Here is a 25,422-nt window from a genome sequence, read left to right as displayed (position 1 = left end):
GACAAGGGTCATTTCCCAAAGGGGGCACACCATTGTTGGCCATTTCTGCCCCCCTTGGGGGCAGATCTGCCTATTTTTGCCAGAATCCAATAAGGCACCAGGGATTGTTTTTGTTTCGTTTTTTTTGTGTAGGGGGCAGTCCCTTGGCAAAGGGTTGACCCCCCCCCTCAAAGGGGACACAACATTTGGCCATTTCTGACCCCCTCCGGGGCAGAATAGCCTAGTTTTTTTAGGCTCATCTGCCCCCTCTCTGCGTAATGATGAGATGCTAGCTCTGAAATTTGCAGACAAGAGGGATGTGTACATGCTGACTAACATCCATGATGAGCATACTTCCCCTGTGACTGTTTGGGGACAGGCTGCCAAAATGCGCAAACCTTCATGCATTTTGGACTACAATAAGCACATAGGTGGTATTGATAAAGTAGATCAGAGGTTGGAACTTTACACTGCTGTTCATAAGTCTTACGTTTGGTATAAAAAGTTGGCTATACATTTGTTCCATTTAGCAACTTTTAATGCTTTTAATGTGTTCAAGGATTGTTCCCCTGAGTCAAGGATGAAATTTATTAAATTTCAGGAGTCAGTGATAGAGAGCCTAGTTGTGGTGGAACAGGCAAGAGTTCCTAGAGTAGCAGTGGTGGAGGATGTGCCTAGATTGAAAGATCGCCACTTTCCTGATCAGATTCCTCCCACTCCCAAAAAAAGACTTTCTCACTAAGAAATGTAAAGTCTGTGTCCGAAGAGCTATCCGAAGGGAGACTAGTATGTCCTGCCCAGATTGTCCTTCTAAGCCTGGGCTGTGTTTGGCCGGCTGTTTCAGGAGTTACCACACCCAAAAGAATTATTAGGAACTACTGTGAGGGTGAACTGCCTGTTCTATATTGTTGCATATTTTTTGTTCAGTTTCACAATAGGCATTACTGTCATGTATTTAGTTACAGCCTTTGTGTTTGTAGTTTTGTACTTACTTATAATTAGTTAGTGTTTTCTTTTTTGTAAAAAAAAGAAAAACAAAAGTGATGGCAGTGTGCGTGGTGTGGTGCTTGGCTAGCAGTGTAAATAGTGACACTGCTAGCCAAACGCCAGTGCACAGACTACGTCAGCTGGTGTGACTGCTGTGTCAGGCATATGGGCATATGAAAGTGATGGGCCCTTGAATGGCGCTGTCTGTTGATGCGGGTGTTGTAAAGTGCTGGGCCCGCGGCTGGCGGCGTGAATGGTCTTGTGCATTTCATGTATGAAAGGTGTGTGAATGGACTGTAAAGCAGTTGGTGCCTTGTCATGGCTTTACAGCTCACAAGCTGTGAGTCACTGGTTCAGTTTTTTGGCCTTTCAGTGATCAACAGTGCATTTCATTTTTTGTGAAATCTCTTGTTAATAAAATTTGAACTACTGAACCATCACTCACCCTCGTGCCAAATCCAACCAGTATGTGTGGTAAAATTAAAAATTAAAAAACACGCTCCGCTGTAATCAGGCGTTGGAGCACAACCGTGACATGCTAAGTTTCTTGGTGCGACCCTGATGATGAAGCTTGCCACCAACTAGGTTGGTGGGTGAGGGTTTTATTTTCCCATAACTTAAGGGTGTTTCTTTTCATAATTTGAATGTTTGGAACATCACAAAAGGATGTGGACACATCAACATTTTCTATTACAGAACTACCTGTTTTTGTGGAGTGGGGATACCTGTGCTTTTGGTCCTGGGTGCGACGGTCATCTAGGGAAACCTACCAAACCCAGACATTTTCAAAAAACAGACACCCGGTGGAGTCCAGGGAGGTGTGGATCCCCCAACATTTTCTTACCCACACGCCTCTGCAAACCTCAAAATATGCTTAATAAAGCACGTTTTCCTCACTTTTCTTTGTAGGATCACCGTGTTAATAAAAGATTGTAACTAATCCCATAACTTAGTGGTAAGCTGTTATAAGTGATTCTTGTACTGACTAAGGAATTTGTGTACACACATAACAATCACACACATTCACTGTGTGCATGTACTCATACAGCAAACTATAATATATATTGGAAGACAAATCTCCCTTTGTGTCATCTACATGAAGCAATCCCTCATCTTTATAGAACTTACCCTGTTTGGATGCTGTCATTCTCAGCACTGGAGTTGCTGTACTTTGCACCTTTCCTTTCATTGAGACACTCATTCTTGCAATTAACAAAATGCACACAATCATACATGTCATCAAACCATTGCACACATATTTACACCTACTGCGCTTGCCCTGCCCCGGACTCATGGCTTCTGTAGAATCAGAGGAGAAAAGAAGAAGAAAAATATAAAAACAAAAGCGAGCAACAATCGAAAAATAAAGTGACTTTCAAAGTATTTGCACTATTTCCAGCAGTTCTAGATCTTCAAGACAGTTCTTCAAGATTCAACTAAAAGCTTTCAAATTAGTTCACCGTCCAGTTTCTATAGAGCATAGTCTGATGATTATTACTTCCAGTGTTTAATGTCTTTATTGATCAATTGTCAAGCTTAATTCAAAGCTCAGTTCAAATGTGATTTCAAGATCCAGAATGTTCAACTGAATTCTCACAGTCAAAACAAAAGGCCATAAACTCACTCTCCCATTCATTTGTGACAAGATAGATCCATTCAGGTGAAGAATATATGCAACTTGCCACTCGTTTCCTTTTCGTTCTCCTTACAGCACCATCTTCATCTTCACTTAGATTTGACTCTTCGACTGCTTCTGTTATTTATGGGAGTTTATCAGCAACCAGTTCATGTGCAGCTGCAGGCTATTTGTCTCCTTTTACCGTTCTCTTTCCTGGTGCAACTGTTTTCACAACGTTTACTGTACTGGCAGGAATCAGTTGACTTTGACTTTGCTCTCCTACACTTTTTGTCTGTATGCAGGTCGCTTGTACCTTCACCACTTTGCACGTATTCTGCTTCAGCCACCGGTTCCGTCCACACAGCTTGGTCAAGCCGAACCCCTTCATCAGCATTTGCGGGATCAGACTCTGTTTTCAAGAGGACACAGAACTTTGCGTGTGTGGCTTGCATGTATCCAGTTTGGAAGACCAGCACACATCATAGCTGTTGTTGTCACCAAGATAACTTGAAACAGTCCTTTCCACATTGGCTCTAAGCAAGTCTTCCGCATGTTTCTTTACCACAACCCATTCTTCAGATTTCAAGCTGTGACACTGTTCCTGGGCCATTTGAACTGTTGCTGCTTCAACTTGATGAGACAAAGAGCAAACCACATCCGCCAGACCATTGCAATAATCCAGCACCAAGTCATCAGTTATGGTCACAAGTGCATTTGCAGGTACTGCTAGGAGCCTCATTGCATGACCCATCAGAATTTTGTGGGGAGACAGTCTTGTCAGGTGTGCTACTCATGCTCATCAGGACAAGTGTTAATGTATCACGCCATTTCAATGCTGTAGCGGCACAAACCTTTGCCAATCGAGCTTTCAGTGTTCCATTCATCTGTTCTACCAATCCAAATGCCTCTAGTCTGTAACTGCAGTACACTTTTTGCTCAATGTTCAGCACTGCACACAACAACTTTATGATCTCATTATTAAAATGAGTTCCTCAATCTGATTCCAATGAAGCTGGGAATCAATACATTGGTATTAGTTCCCCGAGCAGCAGCTTAGTTACAGTGACACTATCATTTCTATGTGTTGAATAAGCCTCAACCCAATAGGGACACACACACACAATGACCAATACATACTTCAATCTATTACAGGCAGGCATTTCAATGAAATCAAGTTGCATTCTGTGAAATAGACCTCCTGATCTACTTATGTGGCTCAAATTCACCACTGTACGCTTCTCTAGATTCATTTGTTGGCATGTAACACATCTTTGACAAATCACTTCTGCAACCAACCTAAATCTAGGGTTGTATCACCTCTGTTTGAAAGTGCAAATCATTGCATCTATGCCCAGATGGACCTGATCATGATAATATCTAGCCAACAAGTTCAATAAACAACCTGGCAACACAAACGTCCCTTCATTTGAAATCCAGATATCATCTCCCTCTCTTTGAGCACAACCTGCTTTTATCCAACCTCTGTGTTCTTCCTCTGTTGCATCTTTCTGCAATCTCTTAATCCCAGGTATCAACCAATGACATCAGATTTGATTTGTCAGTTTCATTACTCTACTCTTCATAGAAGGTGACACAACGAAGTGCACAATATCTGGTAATTTGGGCAGCATTGGCATTGCCCAACATTACAAAGTCATTAGACTTCTGGTGGGCTACAACTTATCAATGGCAATCTTCTCAGGTAATTGTTATGTGTTCAACAGGCTATGAATTATCTCACAATTTCTGATGGGTGACCCAGACAAAGTCATGAAACCCTTCTGCTGCCATAACTTTCCGAAATCATGGACAACACCAAATCCTTATTGACTATCTGCAAATATGGTCACTTTGAACTGTTCTGATACGCAGAGAGGGTGCAAACTGCATAACCTGCTCTCAGAGTACCTTCACTGTCTCTTAAACAGGAGCCATCAACAAATACAAGTTGGTCATTCTCCTCTAAAAGAGTATTCTGAATATCAGGTCTGGGTTTGGTGCACAGTTCAGTGACATTGCATCAGTCACCCTCTATTTCATAACATCATTTGAATCATCAACATTTACAAGCATTCATGTGACAGGATTTAAAACTGCACACCTCTTGACTGTTACATTTGCAGATTCAAGGATCAATATCTCATAACCGTTAAGAGGGGCATTGGTCAAATATTGGGTCTTGGACGTGAACTTCAAATGACTGTGGGACATAAACAGTTACAGGGTATCCCATCACAATGCCTTTGCATTGACTAATGCTCACACCAGCACTAGCCATGGCTTTCAAACAGCCGGGCAAAGCAGCGGCGGCAGGATCCAATGTGGCAGAAAAATATACCACTGGTCCATTCAGTCCTCTATGCATCAGCATCAAAACAGAAAGAGCACAACCATCACGTTCATAACAAAACAGTGCAAAACGTTTCATGTAATCAGGCATTCCCAAAGCTGGATCTCTGCACAAACTTTCTCTCAAGTCAATGAAAGTTTGTATGGATTCTCCATTGAAGGGGACTGGGTCTGTGACTTCTTTATGTGTCAACTTCTGCAATGGTTTGGAAATTACTGAAAAATATGGGGTCTATTGGCACAATAGCTCACCGTGCCCAAAAACATTCTGACATCTCTCCGTGTAACTGGGGGATTCATTTGCATTATTACTGTAACGCTCTCTGGGGATACTTTCCTCGCACCTTTCTCAATTTGGTGATCCAAGTATTTACTTCTTTCTGACAATACTGTAATTTATATCTGTTTTCTCCCAAATGTTTCAATAACGCTATGGTATCTTGTCTGCACGTTTCTCGTGTATTGGATGCAACCATCAGTTCATCAATGTACTGCACTAAAGCAGACTGAAACAGCATGTTCAAGGTCTATAAATTCTTCTTCAGGATCTGATTAAAAATAGGCGGATATTCCAAAAATCCCTGTGGACTACGACACCATGAACACACTCTGTTGCCGAATCAGAATGAAAAGAGGAACTGACTATCCTCATGCAAGGGCACTGAGAAAAATGCTTGTGACAAATCAATAACTGTAAACCATTCTGCTTCACATGGAATCTGAAATAAAATTTGCTGGATTTGACACTATGGGACAAGAGGATACCACAATTCCATTCACCTTTCTCAAATCCTGTACTATGCAATATTTCCAACTGGCTTTCGCAGACCCATAATTGGTGAATTACATGGGCTGCCAATCACTTCTTTTGGAATCCCCTGCTCACCAAAGTCTGCAGTTACTGGGGTAATACCTCCAAACACTTCTGGGGCCATGTGATACTTTGCTGTTCAGGGGAAACTGCATTTGATTTAACAGTCACTTTGACTGGATCAACACATTCAATGAATCCAATATTTCCAGAGAGATCCCAAACTTTCAGCGTTACTGTCTCTTGTAATTCATCACTCAAGTCTTGGCAGGAAACAATGCAATGAGAGGACACATCTCATCAGTTTGACTGGAAGTTTCATCATCGCTATTGGTGTGCATTGCTATCCCTTCCTGTGCACGTGACAGAACATTTTAATTTGCATAACAAGTCTCTTCCTAACAGACTCAGAGGACTTGAATGGCAAACTAGAAATTGGTGCAAACCCTCAAATGTACGTATCTTAACTGGAATGGGCTCTGTAACAAGGTTTACCTAATGCTGATTTGCTACTCCTACAAACTGACTGCCCTTCCTGTAACGGGCAAATTAGGGACTTCTGTAGATTTGACAGTGGAACAATTTGCTCCAGTGTCAACCAGGAATTAAACATCATGACCTAGAACACTTGCATTCACATACGTACCAAGCTGATCTACTTCCGATGAGACAGCCAACACACACACACACTTTCTCTTCTGAACTCTCGCCCATGCATTCTTCACTCATCTCACTGTCACTGAAATCAATCAATGGGTATTGTGTGAATAACTGATTTACATTTGCTTTTTCGTTCACATTCTGCTGAGAAACCATCACCGGTTATTGTGCCATCAGAGATTGTGGTATCTTCATTTGCTGTGGGACTTGGGTTTGGTGTTGGAGAAATTTCACTTGTTGCTGTGGAACCTGCATTTGGACTGCTCCAGTAGGAACATTCATGTTTTGATTTCGGACCTTTGAAGTCTCTGATTTTGAAATCGACTCCTGTCAACCCATCTGCACAGCACCACCACCTTGCATCACATTATACATTACACACGCATGACAAGAAAGCATTTTCTGCAGCCACATCTGCATTTGGATCTACTCTAATTTCATAACCCAACTGCTTCACTGAGGCACCATGTTGCCTTGCTGTTGAGTTCCCTGCATTCCTCCTACATTCACCATTCCCTGCAGACTCTGCATAACTGCTGCTTGGGCAGACTTAATTTGCATCACCACTGCCTTTTCCTTCAACATTTTCTGCTTCAAATCAATCTCATCACTACAGTATTTTGCGTATTGCAACACCTCATCAATCGGCTTTCCTTGTCAGCAAAATCAAATTATTCTTAATCATATTGCTAATTTCAGGTTTCAATCCTTGTACAAATCTAAACAGTAAATGAATCACGTCTCTCGGCTCAATAATTTCTGTGCCACTGTACCGTCTGAATGCTTTCCGCAGTCACTCATAATAAGCATGAACAGACTGCTTTATCTCCTGAGATATCCTGTCATTCATTTGCCAATCAATATCTTTACGGGAAACTCTAGTTTTCAGAAACTCAGTCACCTTGTAATGAGCTTTCATCACCTCCTCAGACAGCTCACCTGTTACTGCATCTCTCTGTAGCTCACATGTTGTCCAATCAATACTCCTCTTACACTCTACCCATAAATCTGCTAGACCCACAATTTCAAACAAAGTGTTCAGATATTCCCACAAACACTTCACAAACTTGACAAACCTATGTTTTTGCTGGTGCAATTCCACTGGTTTCTCCCTCAACTGTGGGTATTCATTTGCAAATGACAGATTGTCACATCTGTTCCAAGAAACATGAACAAAATTCACTTGAAAAATGTCTCTCATTGCATAGTTTTTACAGTTCCTTCAGCCTGCTGTACATCATTTCTTTTCTCTCATTTCACTCTTTTCTTTGCCCATCTGCCTTCCCATTTATCTAATGCTCCCCATGCTTGGATGCTTTGAATCAACTCCTTCATGTGAATTTTCATTCCAGATGATCTTGTTTGCAATGTTTCTCACATCAAATTCTAATCTGTAACTCTTCTTCAACTGTTTGGATTTATTCATCTCATTTTCATACTTCCCAGCCAAATTAGCTAATTTCTCATAAACGTCCTGCTCTAAGAGTGACATCCTTGCACATGAAGTGCAATTCATTTTCATTGTAAGAATCTTATCTATTCAATTCAAGGGTTCCCTCAATCACTTCATTAAATAATTCCAATTTTAATATAGCCATGTTCAACGTCTTTTCTCCCTCAGGCAGGTTTCCTGGAATAGATGCTCTGCTGAAATTGTCTAACCATTTGGTCAATTGTTGTGCTGATAATCCTTGAAAATGAATGTTATTTCCTCTATCCTAGGGCATAAAGTGTGGCATATTGCACGGGGCTCTCATAACCTGCTCTTCAGCCATCACAGATAATCCCATGGTGTGTAGGGGACATGTCACATCAATCAGTCGATCAATTCCATTATGTATCTGGTTCGAACCAAAGGAATTCACAGGGGTCATAGCTGGCACAACAGTGTTGAATCTCTCCGTTTCTGTATTAGTTCCAAAAGGTGAATTCACTGCTGATACTGGATTTGGAATCTGGGGACCACTCTCATTATTACCCTGGGCATACAATTGGACTACTACGGGACCTATTGTTACAGGAACTGTTAAAGCTTCTGGACCTGACAAATTTGACTGACTTTGCAGGAACATCAATCCTCTAACTGGGCCAGTCAATACTGTACCAAAAGCTTGATGTTACTGATTTGAGGCAATATTCTGTGGTGTAGTTACTGGGGAATACTTTGGCATGGTCTGTCTGTGGTTCACAACAGTGCAGGTGTTTGTACATTAGGTGTGGACTCAAACTGAGTCATTCCTGTATTCTGAATTGGCTGTGGTATAACTTGGGCTGCAACATTCTGAACCGTAGAAACATTTGGAACTGTCGGATAAACCGTTTGCATCTCTGCAACATTTGCAGTAGGTACATTTGGAATCATCTGAACCGGACTTTGTGCAACTGGGACCATGGCAACACTCCGTTCTGGTTTACAGATTTAACTGCATTATACAGTGTGAGACGACTCTGCAACAACTGAGTTACAAATTCATCATCTGAATCACTCAACGTCTGCTACCCTTTCAATTTCACCCAATTTCTTTTCTGAATCTTCCTTAGATTTATTTTTGGCATTCGGCTTAACCCTTCCATCACCTTCCTGTGTAATTGCTGGAAACAATTTCACTGCATGCAACGTACCTGCTCTCCAAATTCTCTGTTCTGCATCCCACCTAGCATCTTTTCTGCTTTCCTCACTCGCCTATCGAATTTCTGAGCTTCTTGCTATCTCACAACTAATTGCCAAATAGCAATTGCTTCAGATTGTGCAGGTCTAGGAAAAGGCTTTGACTCATACATCACCCTCCTCAGATTCTCCAAAATTCTCAAATTAAAATAACCATAACAGGGAAAAGCTAGAGGTACCTTCCTTCTCAGTTATTTGACACCACTGTTTTGCCCAAACACCACTGAATCTCCTCTCTCTTCCATTACTTCGAATACTGGTGTACCTTCAAGTGGAGTAGACTCACCATCCCTAACTAGAATAAACATGCAACGCTCTCCTTAAAGCTTTAAAAAAACTTCATTTTGACACAAATCTAATTCACAAACACAAAGTCTACAAAACCAGGAAGTAATTTTCAATCCCAATCCTTTTCACAAGCTGTTCTCAACCTTTAGCGGTGCAGTCTTGTCCACTAATCTGTGCAGGGCTCTTCTCAGCAACTGACCTATCCCAGCGCGAACCAAATGATGTCACACTCACTTCACGCAACAGCTGCGACTTGCTTCAGAGCCACCTCATACACCTCTCACACAGAACCTCAATGCAAATATTGCGAGCACAAAAAAAACAAAATCTGTCTGCTCACTATGGATAGGACTCAAACGCTTTGAAAGCTGTAAGGAAATTTTTACTGTGGCCTTTCGCACAAACAGATACTCTTCCGGCTGTGGCTTTCTCATAAACGCAAGAAAGATTTGACCCACAAACCTCACTCTGATTGGTATGGATCCTTCATGTGCACTCAGGATTCACCTAATATCAACCAACTCACACAGTCAAGGGAAATACTACTGGTATTGTTGACAGCGCTCAATCGACCAACACCTTACCTGCAGACAATAAATTAACCAAGGGTCTCCGTACACTGAACAATTCTCCGGAGTCTTAGGCCTCGCAGGACCCGTTAGCAACGACAACTACATGGGCACTTTTTGGCACAAATCACAACATTCACTTGGAGCACGCCAACTCCCCACTCTCTTACTTGGAGTACGCAAACTCCCTACTCAGTTACATTGGAGTACCCCTGCTCCTTACTTCACTTCATACTTCACACAAGTACAAACCCTACTCAAAACACATACAGTTCACCTGTAACACAAAGAATTCCATCAACCTTTACACTACATCAAGAACCACTTACAATGTGGGGAAATTCTGGCTCTCCTCCTCACAAGACAAAACCATAACTCTGCAAGCAAAACTAATGGAGCACTGGGGCCCCAGAGTAGGAATTGCTTCTCCCGGGTTCCAGGTTCAACAACCACTAGCGCTGCGGTGGGATACCATTACCAGTCGCACTGATAGTTGTCAAATGAACCTTTGGACTTGGCGAAGAGTGTAGTGGTCAGAATCACTCCGTCACAAATCATTTACATTATACCATAAACAATACCAAACTACATAAACAATTTAAACACTAAAACAAACTCCTAACAGAATAACGTTTCAAAGCTTTATTACAATTCCAAAACCAATGTCACATATATAGTGCGCAAGACTAAGGGCCTTATTTCGGCCTTGTTGGAGGGGTTTCCTATATCACGAATTTGACAGATATCCCGCCTGCCGTATTATGATCCCATATTATTCAATGGAGATCATAATATGGCAGACGGGATATCCGTCACATTTGTGATGGAGGACATCCCTCTGTCAAGGTTGTAGTAAGGCCCAGAGTTATAAACATACATGAAAACCATAGGCTGATCAAAATATCGGAAAGACTTAGCCTACTAAACACCAATACTGTTAGACACTCCAAAAGAATAATATATATTAGCAACAATACAATATACACATTATTGTTAGAATTCAAAGCAGATGATGGTGACATCAGTAAATCATCGAAATACAATTAACATTCAATTTCAGATTTCAGGTTTCAGAACTGGACCATTCCCAACTCGAACATAAATTTGGACTTGCATGTGTGGGAATGGGCTAACATGAAGATAAAAGAAGGACAAAAATAATTTGAAACATCTAACTAGGGTAACTTACTATATAAAAATATGCTGGTGTAAATAACTAATTGAAAGGGAAACAAGAAAACACATCTAGTGGGACAACAGACAGCAGTAGTTCATCAGGCAGGACAGCCGCCTTCTTCCAGTGTCAGTTGATAGCTGCATCAGGATAGTGCAGAACACGGGCTGCACATAAGACAGATCAGCAGTTCAGAATTATGTGGCCTTATTAGTACTGATCCACGTAACAGAATAGCACATTTAAGACTAAAACTTTATTCATGAGGAGACAGCTAGGGGTTAAAAATGATCCAGAAGAAGCAGAGAGCAGCTGGACATCTTCAGTATGTCAGGACCAACTCAAACCCACACAAACTAACTCTCAATTTCCAAAGTTCCTCAATAATTAGAAGTATGCACAATCCATTCATTGGTCCCTCAGGTGGGTGCACTTCGGGCGTCAATTTCAGCATCCAATCATTGAAGATGGCACCAAAGAAATCTGTTACTATTCTGAACCTTCTCAGCAAAAGTACACTGTCATTGAATGATTTCACTTTTTTTTAAATGCAAATGTTACTCAAGACAGGGTAGTACTTATTTAAACGTACATTTATTTTTCTGCACACATGTAACTTGCAATAATAAAATTCATTTAATTCAAAATAAGTATGGGTCATTTATATTAACTTAATACTTTCAGTTCTTTATCTATATTTTAATTAACATTCTTTAACATTAACTCAATTTAGTACTTTAATAAAATACAAAACTCTAATGTTAAAACATATTGCACAATATGAATGGTGGCCACATGGTTCACCATAATTCAAACGTGCACATTTTACAACTCATGTTATTTTCTCTGTTAGGCCCTTAAATGTAGGTTAATTCATCACCATATGCTAACTCGTATGCCACTAATTTATTAGTAAAATTTGATCTTTCTCACCCCCATCCGCTGTGTGTATTTATGTCGCTTCTTTACACTGTGAATTTATAAAGCAGGAAAACAGCAGTAGTCAAAGACCGCATACCAAACTTTCTAGTTTGCTGTGCTAATACTAGCATTTCATAGAAGGTCTTGATAAGAATTACTACATTCCTAAAGCAAATTATGAAAGCTTGTTCCTCTCTTCTGACGTTCATAACATATGCCTATTTAAATGTATGTTTAGCTCAATAATAGCAAAAAAATAAGTGAAGTACTATTAGTAAGTGCATGAGTGGTAACAGTAATATGTATATATACAGCAGTGCTAGTAGGTGCTGCAAGGCTACTCCCTACGCCCATCCTGTAATTCAAAGGCTGCCAAAGGAAGCTTGGTGTGGGCAGGCAGTACCCACAGGTAGACTCAGTTCACTGAGGAAGGCTGCATCAGACTGAAAGTCAATATTATTATGTATAATAATTAACAAGATGGGTGTTTTCTATGAGGTCAACCAGAACCCCTTGGTGGAAATGTGACCTTTAATGTAAATGACTATGCCCGGGTAAAATTTCTGGTACACTGACATAACCCTGCTAATTTCAGGACTTTCATTTCACGACTCCTATGCGAAATTCCGGAAATTACACTACTATGCCATGTAGAGTAATTTTATTTGGCAAAGGAACAATGCAAACAACAAAAAATGCTTGTGGTTCTTGCTCACAGCACTTGAGTTTTTTGTGCTACAGTTTTTTGCACAAATTGAGTCCTTATCTCCAAAATGGATACAAGGATGCATTTGCGCTAACATACAGCACTGAGTGTTGGTTTTGCATTTCGCATAATTTTTGCAACAATTCACATAATTATCCAAAAGCAAATTACACACATCCCAAAAACTGAACTGGCTACAATTCCAGGAATACAAAACTGGCAAAGGTATTAACATTACCTCCTCGTCCCTCTCACTTATCTCCCTTACATAATGAGGCCCCTGTGCCTATACCCACCACACCTCCTGTTCATTTGTGTCTGTGGACACTGAAGGGTGAGTGTGATGGTGGCAGTGATGGCGGCTTCCTTTTCACCACGTGCATGTTGGTGTTGGTCCTGGTGGGATGCAGGCAACTGTTGTTCCAATTGTTGCAGTGAGTTCTTCTATCCCTTGAGATGTTTGCATGCACCAGGTTGGAGGTCAGTAGTGCCTCCCTCCAGTTGGGGTGGGTATGGCCTGTTGCTGGGGCTGTATTCCACCGGCCGGAGGTTTGCTGTGACTTTCTTTGGCTGGGGTGTGGGTGGCTGTGTTGCAGCGCTCTCAGCTAGTCTTTCCGTCTCTTCTGGTTTAGCAGTATTTTACGGCTGGAGGATTTCTGCATGTCAAGGGGCAGGATTGTTATGAAATCCGTAACCCAGTGCCTGGGTTGGTGTGGTGCGTCTCCTGTGACTCGCATGGGGAGCTGCATCTGCTCACAGTGCAGCAGACTTTTCCCTGCTTATCTGCTATTTCTCCCAGCTAGAGGTCTGCTGTGCTTTCCTCCGGCCAGGGTGGGTGTGGCCTTCTGACTGTGGGCCGAGTTCCTCTGGCCAGGGGTCGGAGGGGCCTTTCTCCACCCAAGGAGGTGTCACTGGGCTGTGGATATGTTGCTGGATTGACATGCTTCTGGCTTCTTTTGGTTCTACTGCAGGGGAGGTGGGGATGTGCTCTCACTGAAAGGTGGCATTTTTACGATTGTGTGGTTGCTGGTGGGCTTATGTTTTTACTGGCACTCTCCTTGCTTGCTCCGTGGCATTAAGTAGTATGTTTACAGTGGGAGCCGGCATCTTTCCATTATGTGCGGTCAGAGATGGGAATAGTTGTTAGGCTGAATGCTGTACGGCAGCCTCGAGCATAGCTTCTTTGATCTGCTTTTGTCCGGCCAGAAGGCTGGTGTGCCTTCCTCCAGCTAGGGTGGGTATGTACGGGTCATGGTCTTGGGAACTTGTTTTGGCATTTCCTACTTTTTGCGAGGGTTCGTTCCTGTCTGTACTCTCATGGGGCATTTGGGGGCTCCTGTTGTTTTTTTTTTTATATCAGACAGTGTTGAGGCCTGTTGTTCGGGTCTGCTGATTTTTTTCCTCTGGACTGATGTTACATGACATCTGCTTGACTTACAATGATACTGGGTGCATCTATGCTTTCCCTGTGGTTACAGTACATGGGTCTGGCCTCGTGTCGTGTGGTCTGGAGCTCCTGGTTGGCACTTCCATGCCCTTAGGCTGTGTTTTCTCTCTCTGTTAACTGCACTATCAAAAGCTAATGAAATTGTTAGATACGGGGTTTGGTCTCTTTGCTGGTGAGGTCGAAGCATTCCTTCGCCAGTCTGTCTGATGACTGATCAACTCTGTCAAACTTCCGGCATATTTAGATCAGATCCTTTGGTTTGGTCATTGTGACCTAGTGGTTAAGGTCTTCAATTCTCAAGGTGGTGATAAGTGTTTGTGCCTTGGTGTTTATGCAGCCCCATTCCTGGTGTTGGTTAAGTGGGGCCTCGTAGAATGGTCTTACGATCTCACTCTGAGGATTAGGTTTATGCTGCTTGCATCCAGACCGTGGGCTGCGGTGCCTTCCTCCAGTCAGGGGTGGAAATTTCTGGGTTGCTGGGGTGGCGGTGTCTCCTCGGTTACCAGCTGATTGGCCTGCAGGGCTCTCTGTGTTGAGGCGAACCTCGTGGTTTGGTGACTTCAACCTGTCTGGGTATGTGTAGTTTTCTTGCTGGTCAAGGTTAGTTTTTTTGGTGCATTCACCCATAGTGGTGCAGATATCGGCATTATAGTTTTTGGCAGTGTGTTAGTGCTGATTTTCCTCGGGCCAGCAAGTGGAGCGGCATGGGCACGGGGTGCGGCTGGCTTTTCCTAGTCCACTGCTCTCTGGCCCGGGGTCTGTGACACCTCGCTCCAGCCATTACATGACTGATTGTGTTTCGTCTTGTTGTGTATGGGCCGCTAATTATGCCCTTGTATTATGGTGTTCTATGTTTGCTACTGGTGTATGGAGTTTTGGGGCTTTCTAAGGTTAGGTTAGGGCTTACAGCACTTTCTGCCACGTGTTGAGGAGGTGGTCTCTGTCTCCTGATTCACCTGTACATTGTAGGAAGGGGTCGGCCATAGCCGCATTCCTCCTGATAGGTTCCTTCTTGGCCCCTTTTGTCTCCACAGCTTCATTCATTCATTCACTGGGGACAGGGCCTTTGGTTCCTGTAGTTCGCTGGGTGGATGGTGGCCTGGTGGACTCTTTCACAGTCTCTAGTTTGGTGCCAAGGACAGCATCATATGGGGCATTGCCAGTGTACTCTCTGGTGACTGATTTTTTGGGGCTCTGACAGGGGCTATTCCAGAGGGAGCGCGTGTTGCCTGATTGGGTTCATATGCATCACCATATTGCCTTCCTAGTTATGTTGGCTGTTCTTGTTACCGGTGTCTGTGGTGTTCTCCTCAGCTATCGTGGTCTGCCAGTTCCTCTGGTTGTGGGACTGTTAGCGGCCCTGGCTGTCCTTTCTTCATATTTTAGATTGTTGTTGGTAGTGCCTGGCTGTTCAGTGAGCGGTTGGGTGATTTACCCAGCTGTTCTTCGTGGATTAGTTGCATGCCTGGTCCTCTCACAGTGCTGCTTCTAGCGCAGCTGCAGCAGGCCAAGGGGTTTCCTACCTGCAGTCCCCCATTCCTGTGTTTCCGTAGGGGCAATCTCTGCCCAGGTGGGTTACACAGCAGGATCTCCTCCCCGATGCAGGTCCCTCAGGCGGCGTTCCTACCTTGGGTTTTCTGGTGGGCACATGACCTGTGGGTGGTAACAGATGTTGTTCCTTCCTGCATGGGTGCTTGCCTTTCCGTCTAGCTTCATTGGAGCTGCCTTCTTATCATCTTCTTCCTTCCTCCAATTACGGGGTACCACCCTGCTCCCGTCCCGAGGCATATGATCCCGGCCCTGCTAATTCAGGTCAGTCAGAGGGGTGTATGCGGTCCTTCTCCTGGTCATGTAGGTTTCTGGGGTTTTTCAGTTGGGGTCTCTGGTGATTAATCTACTGGGTGTCGTCTGTTCCTTTCTCCTGTTTTCCTTACAGCGGCTACTTCCCCTGAGGTCTCCTGGGGTCTTCGTGACTGTGATCATTTTGCAGGTTCCGTTCCTACACATTCCCATTTGTGCATGTCGTCTAATGTTTCTGGGGCTTGCAGTGGGGTCAAGGCTTTTCCAGGTCCTGCCCTTCAGGCTGTGGGCTGGTCTACTGATTTTTGCCTTGGTGTGGGCTCCCCTGATGGCTGTTCTGGCATCTAAGGGCTTTTTGGTATTTGCAAGGCTGTTGTTTCATTGGGCTCAGTCGCCAGTGGTTACATCAGGCCCTTCTTGCTCACAATGTTCTGGATTGTCAGGCCATTCACCTATGCGGGGGTTTCGTCCTCTCAGGACTTGTGTCTTTTGCCTCCAGTGTTTGCCAAGGTGGTTGGTTGTGGTCCACCCCTGGATGGGCCTGTTTTCATGCTCTGGCATTACACTTCTTCCCTGATGTTTGTTTACAGGGTAGGGGAAGGATCGGTTTTGAGGTTGGATGCCCTGACGGGTCCTTGGCCTGTGGGCCTACTGTTTGCTTGCCTTGTTACTAAGGGATCTGGTTGGTTGTTCTGGTGTCTCCAGGGTGGCCAGTACTGTTTGTTTCCTCTATTGATGGAGGAGCCATCCCTGGCGATTCCCAAGTTGGTGGCTTGGCGATTGAGTGGAGGGGCTTCATGTTGCAAGGTCTCCTCTTTTGGGCTGGCATCTGGAGGGTGTCTGCCAGGACTTCTGCTTGGTTTTGGGTGTTGTTTCAGGCTCGGTGTGCCTGTGCTTCTGATTTCTGTTTCTACGCCTCTAGTGCTGGATTTCCTTCAGGGTGGGCTTGTTCAGGCTTTCCAGACACCTGGAAGGCATCTAGTAGTCAATCTAGTCTCCAGTTCTTTGAGGGGTTGTCCGTTCTATGTCTGTTTCCTACGGTTGTGTGTGTATTCTGGGTTTTTACATCCAGTGTACCCCGACTGTGTCTGTCATCAGTGGGAGTTACTCCTTCTGACTTGGCATGTTTTTTTTTGTTTTTTTATTACGGTTGGCGGTACTGTCTGCTTGAAGGCTGGGGGAACTCTGTTCTTTGTCTTATCTGTCTACTTTATTTTGTGTTTTGGGGGGTTGGGTTTTGGCTTCAAAGTTCTGTCTGCTGTGTTGGAGCTGGGCTTTCTTTACTGTTTATTTGTCCATGACTATGCAGCTTTGTTTAGTTATGTCTAGGCAGAGACTTGTTCAGTTGGCCTGGTCTTTTTTGGTTTGTTATGTCTCATTATGCAATGGAGACAGGTGAGAGGGACGAGGAAGTAATGCTTTTATTACTTACCAGTAATTGCATTACCCCATGTCCTACTCTCACTTATTGCCATTACAGCCCTCCCTCCCGGTTTTCAAGCCAACTGTGTCTACGGTGGGTCCAGGAGGTATGATGGGCATGGGCGCTTTTTATATTGGTAGGGAGGTGTGGACGAGGCATGGGGGCCTCGTTATGTAATGGAGATAAACTAGAGAAGGACACGGAGTAATGCAATTACCGGTAAGTAATAGAAGCATTGTAGTAGTTCATGGCAGAAACTTGCATTAAGAACCAAGAGTGCAACATGTAAAAAGGGCTGCTTTAAAACAGGGATATAGATCATACTGCAATTTTAAAATAAAGCATTTACGTATTCCGAGCTTAGACTAAAGCATTTACAGATTACTAGTTTCAGTGCTCTGCCTGAAAACTGACGTTCCTTGTCTTAATATGTGGGGCCCCTCACAGACACTCCCAACATATACTGGGCTGAGCCCTGTTTTTTTTCGTAATACAAACTTTCCTGGCACAAAGTTACTACGATAAAAAAGCGAGCTCCTGAACAGCCTCTTTCAAACCTAATAGAGCTGTTTAAGGTAGGTGCTGTTTATCTAGCAGCAGTCTACACTTCCCAAAACAAAATAAAAAAGGCTCCATTTTAAGAATCCGTTTAATGTACAACATGCAAAACACAACCCTCCCGAGACTTGGCCGCAGCAGCGGTCTACTCTGCCCCACTACAGAATATTAATTTACTTATACAGACTGTTAAAGTCTGATGCAGAAGTACGGAGACGCCATTTTGTTACCTTACATACACTCATTGACAAAGTGAGCACAATGGAAGCATGCCACGCCATGCTTACCATCTTTGAAATGGTTGAAGGGAATGGTGTATTTATGTGCCCTTTCTGTGCAGCTCAGTGAATATGCATGCCTTAAGCTTAGTTAATACAGAAACGTTGCCACTTTGTAGGTTTGTATCTGATTTGCATTTGCCACTCCTCAAACCTGCAACAAGAATGCCTAGTTTTCCAATCGTATAAGAACATTGCTAGAGACAAGGAGGACAAACACGAGAGTCATGCATTGTGTACATCATGCCCATGGAACTCACAGATGCTTCTTTGAATCCTGCTTAGAGTACACATGCATACTTATAAATTAAACCTACATCTGGGGAAAAGCTTTGTGAAACAAGCCCCCTGATTCCAATGCCAAGATGCAGCAGCTCTGAACGGATCTCTTCAAATCTCTATGCACGCTTAATAATGTGATCTGCTACTTCATTATACCATGAATTAACAGTGATCCCTTGGGATTCAATGACAAGATGGTTAAGAAATCCTCAGCCTCCACATCAAAATGGATGACCGACTTAGAAATCAGAATACTTATGATGAATTAAAAAGCAGAATTTAGCAGTCTACAGAAAGAGCTCTATTCACAAAAAAAATCTGTAAATCTCAACCCCTAAAAGTACTCCTACTTTTGGGTGAAAATGTATTACTTCTTGTTATTCACAAACATTCCTAGTTGAACGCCTGGAAAGCAGCATCTGCTACAGTTTTCCAGGAATAACACTAGGAATGGCATATGACAATTTCCAAGAGCTCCTATTCTCTCTGCAGATCTCTACATAAAGTAAAACTTTGCTCAGGGATAACAGAGCTTCCTGTACAAATACACAGGATGTTCTTTCTTTTTATTTTCTACCTAGGGAAAAAAAATTGTTTGTGAAGAAAAGGTTCTTCCCATATGCGGCCATCAAATGTAATGAGGATCCATTCACGGGAGATTCCCTGCTTTGAGATGATTAATATTCCAATTATGTAACTCCAAGCAAGAAGAAGCACCCATTTGTCCATGTGCCAGGGATAAATGGAATACAGACCTATATTCCTAGACGCCTGGTGATGAGTAGAGATACTGCTGTGGTCAAATAGACACACTATCTCCAACTGACACAGACTGCTGGCAAATTTTACCCCTGAGAGGCTGAAAGAAACATGGCTTAAAGGGGGTCTCCTCCTGTAACAGATGTGGTGCCTCGGCTGCAGGATTCTTTCACCTGGCTTGGTCTTGCCCTCTGGAGAACACATAGTGGTAGACAGTGTTCACAGGCATTTCTAACATGAAAAACCAGACCATCCCACAATTACTTAAACTAGCTCTTCTTGTTTGTATGAAAGCTTTTACTATGAATTCCAAGAAATATACAGCACTCACACTACTGTCAGCATAAAGATAGCTTGCAGAGGGAACAAGGTCCAGCACCAACTACAAAACTGGATAAAAGACAAAGTTTACTGGAATGAGCAATTGATAATATATGAAGCAACGCTCCCATCAGCATCCAGACCGAAGTACATCTGGGAACACTTTTTGGCACACTCTGCCAATAATTAAACTTAGTAGGGAGAATAGATCATTAGCAAAAACAGAACCTATATTTATTCCATCACATAAATCTATTAATAGGGTTGGGCAGTATGACTGCTTATTATTGAAGAAACGCTTACTGTCCTAATATTGTGTTTAGTTCATTATGTATTACAAAAATGTAATGACATGGCATGTCTGGCTTGTCCTGTGTTTAAGAAAAGAGGTTAATGTAGTAAAATGATGTGTCTGTGCATGCATGGGCTGATTGGGCGTCCTGTCATATGTAGATGTTGTGAGAATGTGATGATGGCGAGTGTGACATGTGACGCCTTTCAGCTGGTTATAGATAGCAGGAGAATGAAGCCCTAACAGGGTCCAACAAGCTGTAGTTGTAACCTAAGAGCCTAACACAGAATATGACAAAATTACTTCCTACCTCAATGGCTCCTGACCCTTGTGTAAAGGTCCTGTCCTCGAACTACATTTTAAATGCTTACTATATTAGTAGCATCTATGGACTCATTAGCTACTACAAACATACCTCGTGCAATTTTAAGATATATAAATATTATATTTCATGTGAACTATATGCTGCTGTTGCTCAACTGTATCAGACACTAAAAGTTTTGGTATTCTGTACCAGAATTAAATAAAAATAGGCTATATTTCCCTTTACAGCCTAGAAAGTGAGTTACTTTTCAGGATGGTAAGTGGGACTTTGGCCAAAGCGCTTGGCTGGAGTAAATATCTCACCATTTTTTGGATGAAAATAATTAAGTGGGATTTACTGCTGCAAACGTCTCGGCACACATGACAGAGAAACCCTCAGTACTAAAGGCATTTATGCCTCCCAGAGACCCTTTGTGAATTCATAGCAGTCATAAAAGGGGTATTTTTGGTTGTAAACTTACATTATAGCTAAATATCCTTTTCTGATTAAACCATACTGTATGTTTGCTGCTTTTGAGTACAAGCAGTGCTTAATTTGTAATGGAATGAGTGCCTGTGCCGAAAGCTCAGCTCTGATACCCACAGTCGGTGCAATCAAATGTAGACGCACCGAATTCCAAGGTTACAAAATCTTGAATTTACCTCAGCCCTCTTTAATCCAATACCAGACACTCTCTGCTCCTTTATCTCACTCTTACAGGCTCCCTCCTGCTTTCTCCTTTTATGACAATTTTTCTGTTTTTTTCGTTCTCTGTCTTCCCGCTTTGCCTGTTTTCCTGTCTCTTGCTCTCAGTGCAGAAAAATAAGTGCTGCGCCCCAAAATTAATTTCAGGAGCCCCTTCCCCCCCCCACTGGTAACCACCTCCTGAAATTAGGCCCAGAGTACAAGAGCACCACATTAGAAAGGTGTATTTCCATAACACCACCAAGCATTTAAAATGGCCATACACAATGTATTATCAGCAAAGTAGACCATGGTATCGAAACATGCATTATGACAACAGTTCACGTTCTCTGGGAATTTACGCAAACCTGATACATATACTGGATTTTAATCAATGAAATCCCTGAATTAAATTGATTCTACATTGAAAGGAAGCCTAAAAACGTTGGATGAAATTTAGTGTAGTGGAATAAAAGATTTCTGCCTATACTATTTCAATGTTACTTTCCCTTGTTTGGTTTCTCTATTTTCATGTTTTTTTGAGTACTTAATTCCTAGTTTCATTTGTAGTCACACCTTGGTAGTTGTTTTGGGTGTTGAAGTACACAGTTGGCACATCAACACTATTTTTAAATAAAAAGGTTGTGTGCACCTTTAGCACTTTAGTTTACTAGGAGCAGCATCATTGTGGTTACATAAGTTATATATACACTAAACAAAGTACTCTTTTACACAATGATTTGCATTGCTGATATGGCACTACACAGAAGGAAATATCTAAACAATACTCACTCTGCATTGATCTTTTTCCTTCTTCGTTTGTTCTCTGTGGGGTGGTGATGATATGTCTCATAGTCAAACAGTGAATCCATGGGTGCTTTCCTGGCAGCTGGAGCCACCGCAGAATCATAAATGGTGGATTCTAGGAGGTCCATCGGGTTGGGCATGCCCTTTTTGAAGGCCCCTTGGAACTTGGTTCTGAAGTTCTGCTTGTTGTCCCCCGCAGCATGGGGAGTTTTTGTTGTCTCAATGGCCGGCGTACCGTCATCATTCTCAAACAAGTTGGCCAAAGAGGACAGAGGGAAGGATTCATTTGAGGGATTCCCATCATCATTTGGAGAATCGTTCACATCAATGGAGCTGTTGAATTTTGCTGGCTCATCGGAATCCGCCATGACGACTCTGTAAATTCCACGAATTTTTGAGTCTTGCCTGAAAGAGATGAAAACACAATTAGCATTAATCTCCCAAAAAATAAGGGATCATAAGTAGCAAAAATGGATTAGGATTCCATCACAGGAAAGACACATTTTCTTTCCCATCTGAGAGGTTAAAAAAACAACAATCTGGCCAGAGGTGTAGAAATGCAGGAGGCACAGGCATTATATCTGGACTGGAAAACCTAATGAACTTCTGTTGCGATATAGCGTGGCTGCTGCAAAACACTAGCTCATTAAGATAACATGCAAGATTGTGCACTGAATGGCAGTCAGTGAAAATCCCTCATAATATAAACACCCAGACATGAAGGCCAGGCAGCGCTAAGAAATGGCAAAAATTGCAGGCTCCTACTCAAAACAGTGAAGTATAAATTCTTGCTGGGTTTTTCACACTCAACCCTATGTAAAATAAAGTTTACTCGTGTTATTTCTTTTTGTTAAACTACTCTACGTTTGTGAAAGGAAAAAGGATTGCAAAGTTTGAAAAAACCTTCACAACTTTGGACACCCAAGGTTACACACAGACTGTGTTCTTGAGAGCCTGAAACACATCTAACAATTAGGAAACATGTTTTTACTATTATCAATTGAAGTTTGTAAGGCTTTAAAGTACAGATACTGCAGTCCCACTTTGGAACTTCTCACTCAGATTGGTTATTATTTTTAATGAATAAATTCAAAACATGTTTCACCTAGTTTAAGAGGGGCACAGGGTGCAAAACGGTGTTCTAAAAACATGTTCAAACAAGTATTGGCAAAGCCAATGGGTCTCACTCTTGACATCAGGGTGCACCATTTTGGCGTTGACAAAGCTCAATTCTATGCAACCCACCCCCCACCTCCTCGTGGCAGTCGTGCGCGTATGAACATGCGCTGTCGCCATCTTGGAATGGTTTTTCTTTTCCTTAAAAAAAAAAAAAACATTGGACCATGGCTGCCGCATATATGGGCATCTCAGAAATTGTGCAGTGCTTTTTCTTTGCATTAAGAAGGCGCTAACGCACACATGGATTCACAGCAGTCATCTTGGGATGTTTTTTCTTACACTGCAATTAATATCATTCCAAGACGGGGTCCCGCAGGCAGTCATCTTAGAATGGTTTCAAAAACATTTAAAGATTGCCGCCAAACAATATTGCAACAGGTAAGTGGACTTGGGACCAAGCAGGTGCCTTGGGGGCCTAATTTTTCAATAACAGTCTTTGGGGGTGGAAAATGAGCTGGGGAGCAGGCTCTGACAGACAGAGGGAAAGAAAATAGCAGATCATGCACTTCAATGAAAGGTCTCAAGCAGCAGAAGGCTAAAACTCACCCGGTCAAAACAATGTGAGACCAAAATGCTCCTTCGGAGGGACAATCTCAAGAATAGAGAGGAAAACCATTGAATCAATATCAGGGAATTATCATAGACAAGACAGCCAGTGAATCATGAGCAAGGGGCGGACACAAGCCTGCTTGAAGTCTACATTTGAATACAATAGATCTGTTGTCAACAAACAGCTACATTTGACAGTAGGCAAGACCAAAACATCATAATAATAATGATAACAATAGTAGAGAATGTCATGAATTCCTAACATAAGGGGTGAGTTGATAAGGAGCAAACAACATTCACACTAAAAGCAGGATGTGAGTAAAACTATGATTTCACCCACAAACTTTTGAGAAGATTATAAACATTATGCAACTACAAACTGGTTGAAAATTTCGTGTGCGAGTGAAATTAAAGGTTCTAAGGGAGATTCTGCCCACAAAATCCTTTCCTCTAGGACCATTTTTCTGCAGAGAAATAAGAATGCGTGTGTCTCTTTTTTCCAGCAAATCTTAGACTTCATGGGACGTTTCATGTGCTAGATTTACACGAAAGATTAAAAAAAACACTTCACATGGTTTCCAAAAGGCTACTTAGCAATTTTCGCCATCCATTAAATAGCAGAACTGCCCCAGGAAAATCACAATGAAGCTCCCACAGTTCCTGAAATTCCTGAAATGCACAGAGGGAAAATGCACTAAGGCCCTTGCTTCAGTCAAGCACTCTATAAATGTGAAAATAAAGAATTGCGCTTGCGGGGCTCCTGTAGAACACAATCCATTTATAAATTTATTAAACAAGTCTATTCGTAGATAAAGTTAAGATCAGAAAACTTTATAGGTTTTCTATACTAAACAAAAACTCAATAAAAAGTCGATTCAAGGGCACATGAGCCTTCCACCCAACGGTCACTTTCTATACATCCTGCCACTGGATTACACCTCGGTTGACCTCAAAGTAGCTCTACAGGTCAGGCCTACGTGCGTCACGCATCACGAAAGTATAGCTCAGCTAGTTAACATGTCTGGTCCTGTATTAACCTGAAGATCACAGGTTCGACTCTAATAGGTGTGGATTTACCATCGCGTATGGACAGAACAGTCTGTTGACATTAATTGTACTGAAAGATGTACAAAGTGCCCTGCTCCTCTGCGTGGTTTTGTGCATGATGCAAACATATTGCTACAATCATGTACTAAAATGGGATTTGCGTATGCTTCACAAGGCTCCAGACAGTTTTGGTTACTTGGGATTTCACTGCAAATGAGCACTGAAAAGCCCCTAGATCTGGCCTTAGCAAGCTGGCGTGATGGTTACTCTTTCTGCACGCGTGACAAAAAATAAGAGGAAAGGAAACAAGAAAAAGAAAACGTGGTAGAACCTAAATGCTTCAGATAAACGTCTGCAATAAAACGTTAATTTAAGGAAAAAATGAACACCTCGTGTAAATTAAATACACATGAATAAGTGCTTCCAAGCAGGCAAGGACACCTCGAACAGGTACATAAACTATTTCTAGTTTTACTGACACCAAGAAAAGACACTGTCTTTACATTGTAGTAAACTGGAGACAGTTTAAACACACAACAATGACTACAAAAATAAAGTAAAAATAAATACAGCCGGTACAGAAAGTTATTGTGAAATTAAAGTATTGACCCAAAGCTCTAGCGTTCGAGTCTACATCTGCAGATTTGCATATGTGATCAGTGACAATGCCATCACTCAGAACAATATAGCCAATGGCTTAAGTGGGCTGACACCCACTGCCACATTCTGCATGCTATAATAGGTTAAACCAAAATGTTAATGATAGCTGATTACTCCAATGTATGATTAGAGCTGTACCACACCTCCTCTATGCATGCTTATATTTGTGCACGTTTTTCATTACTAAATGTGGCTGATAGAACAGCTCTGTTCTCTTTAGGCCAGATCTAAAATATAAATCCTATTTATTACATGGAATAGTCATTTTTTGCTAAACACATTCCTCAAGGACCTGCAAGTGA

At 42.3% G+C, this 25,422-nt stretch overlaps 1 protein-coding gene across 3 annotated transcripts in view; it reads right to left on the bottom strand.

The window, feature by feature from the left end:
• TRPV4 (transient receptor potential cation channel subfamily V member 4) overlaps positions 1-25,422 on the bottom strand; it is a 467,135-nt gene that overhangs the window by 319,762 nt on the left and 121,951 nt on the right. For all 3 annotated transcript variants that reach the window (XM_069214733.1, XM_069214732.1, XM_069214731.1), the window contains exon 2: positions 21,671-22,090. In XM_069214733.1, coding sequence (XP_069070834.1) covers positions 21,671-22,053 — 383 coding nt within the window. In that variant the 5' untranslated portion in view covers positions 22,054-22,090. The remainder of the gene's footprint in view (positions 1-21,670; positions 22,091-25,422) is intronic.

This window comes from Pleurodeles waltl, chromosome 11 (genome assembly GCF_031143425.1).
Source record: "Pleurodeles waltl isolate 20211129_DDA chromosome 11, aPleWal1.hap1.20221129, whole genome shotgun sequence".
NCBI lineage: Eukaryota > Metazoa > Chordata > Amphibia > Caudata > Salamandridae > Pleurodeles > Pleurodeles waltl.
This window is presented reverse-complemented; position numbering and strand designations above follow the sequence as displayed.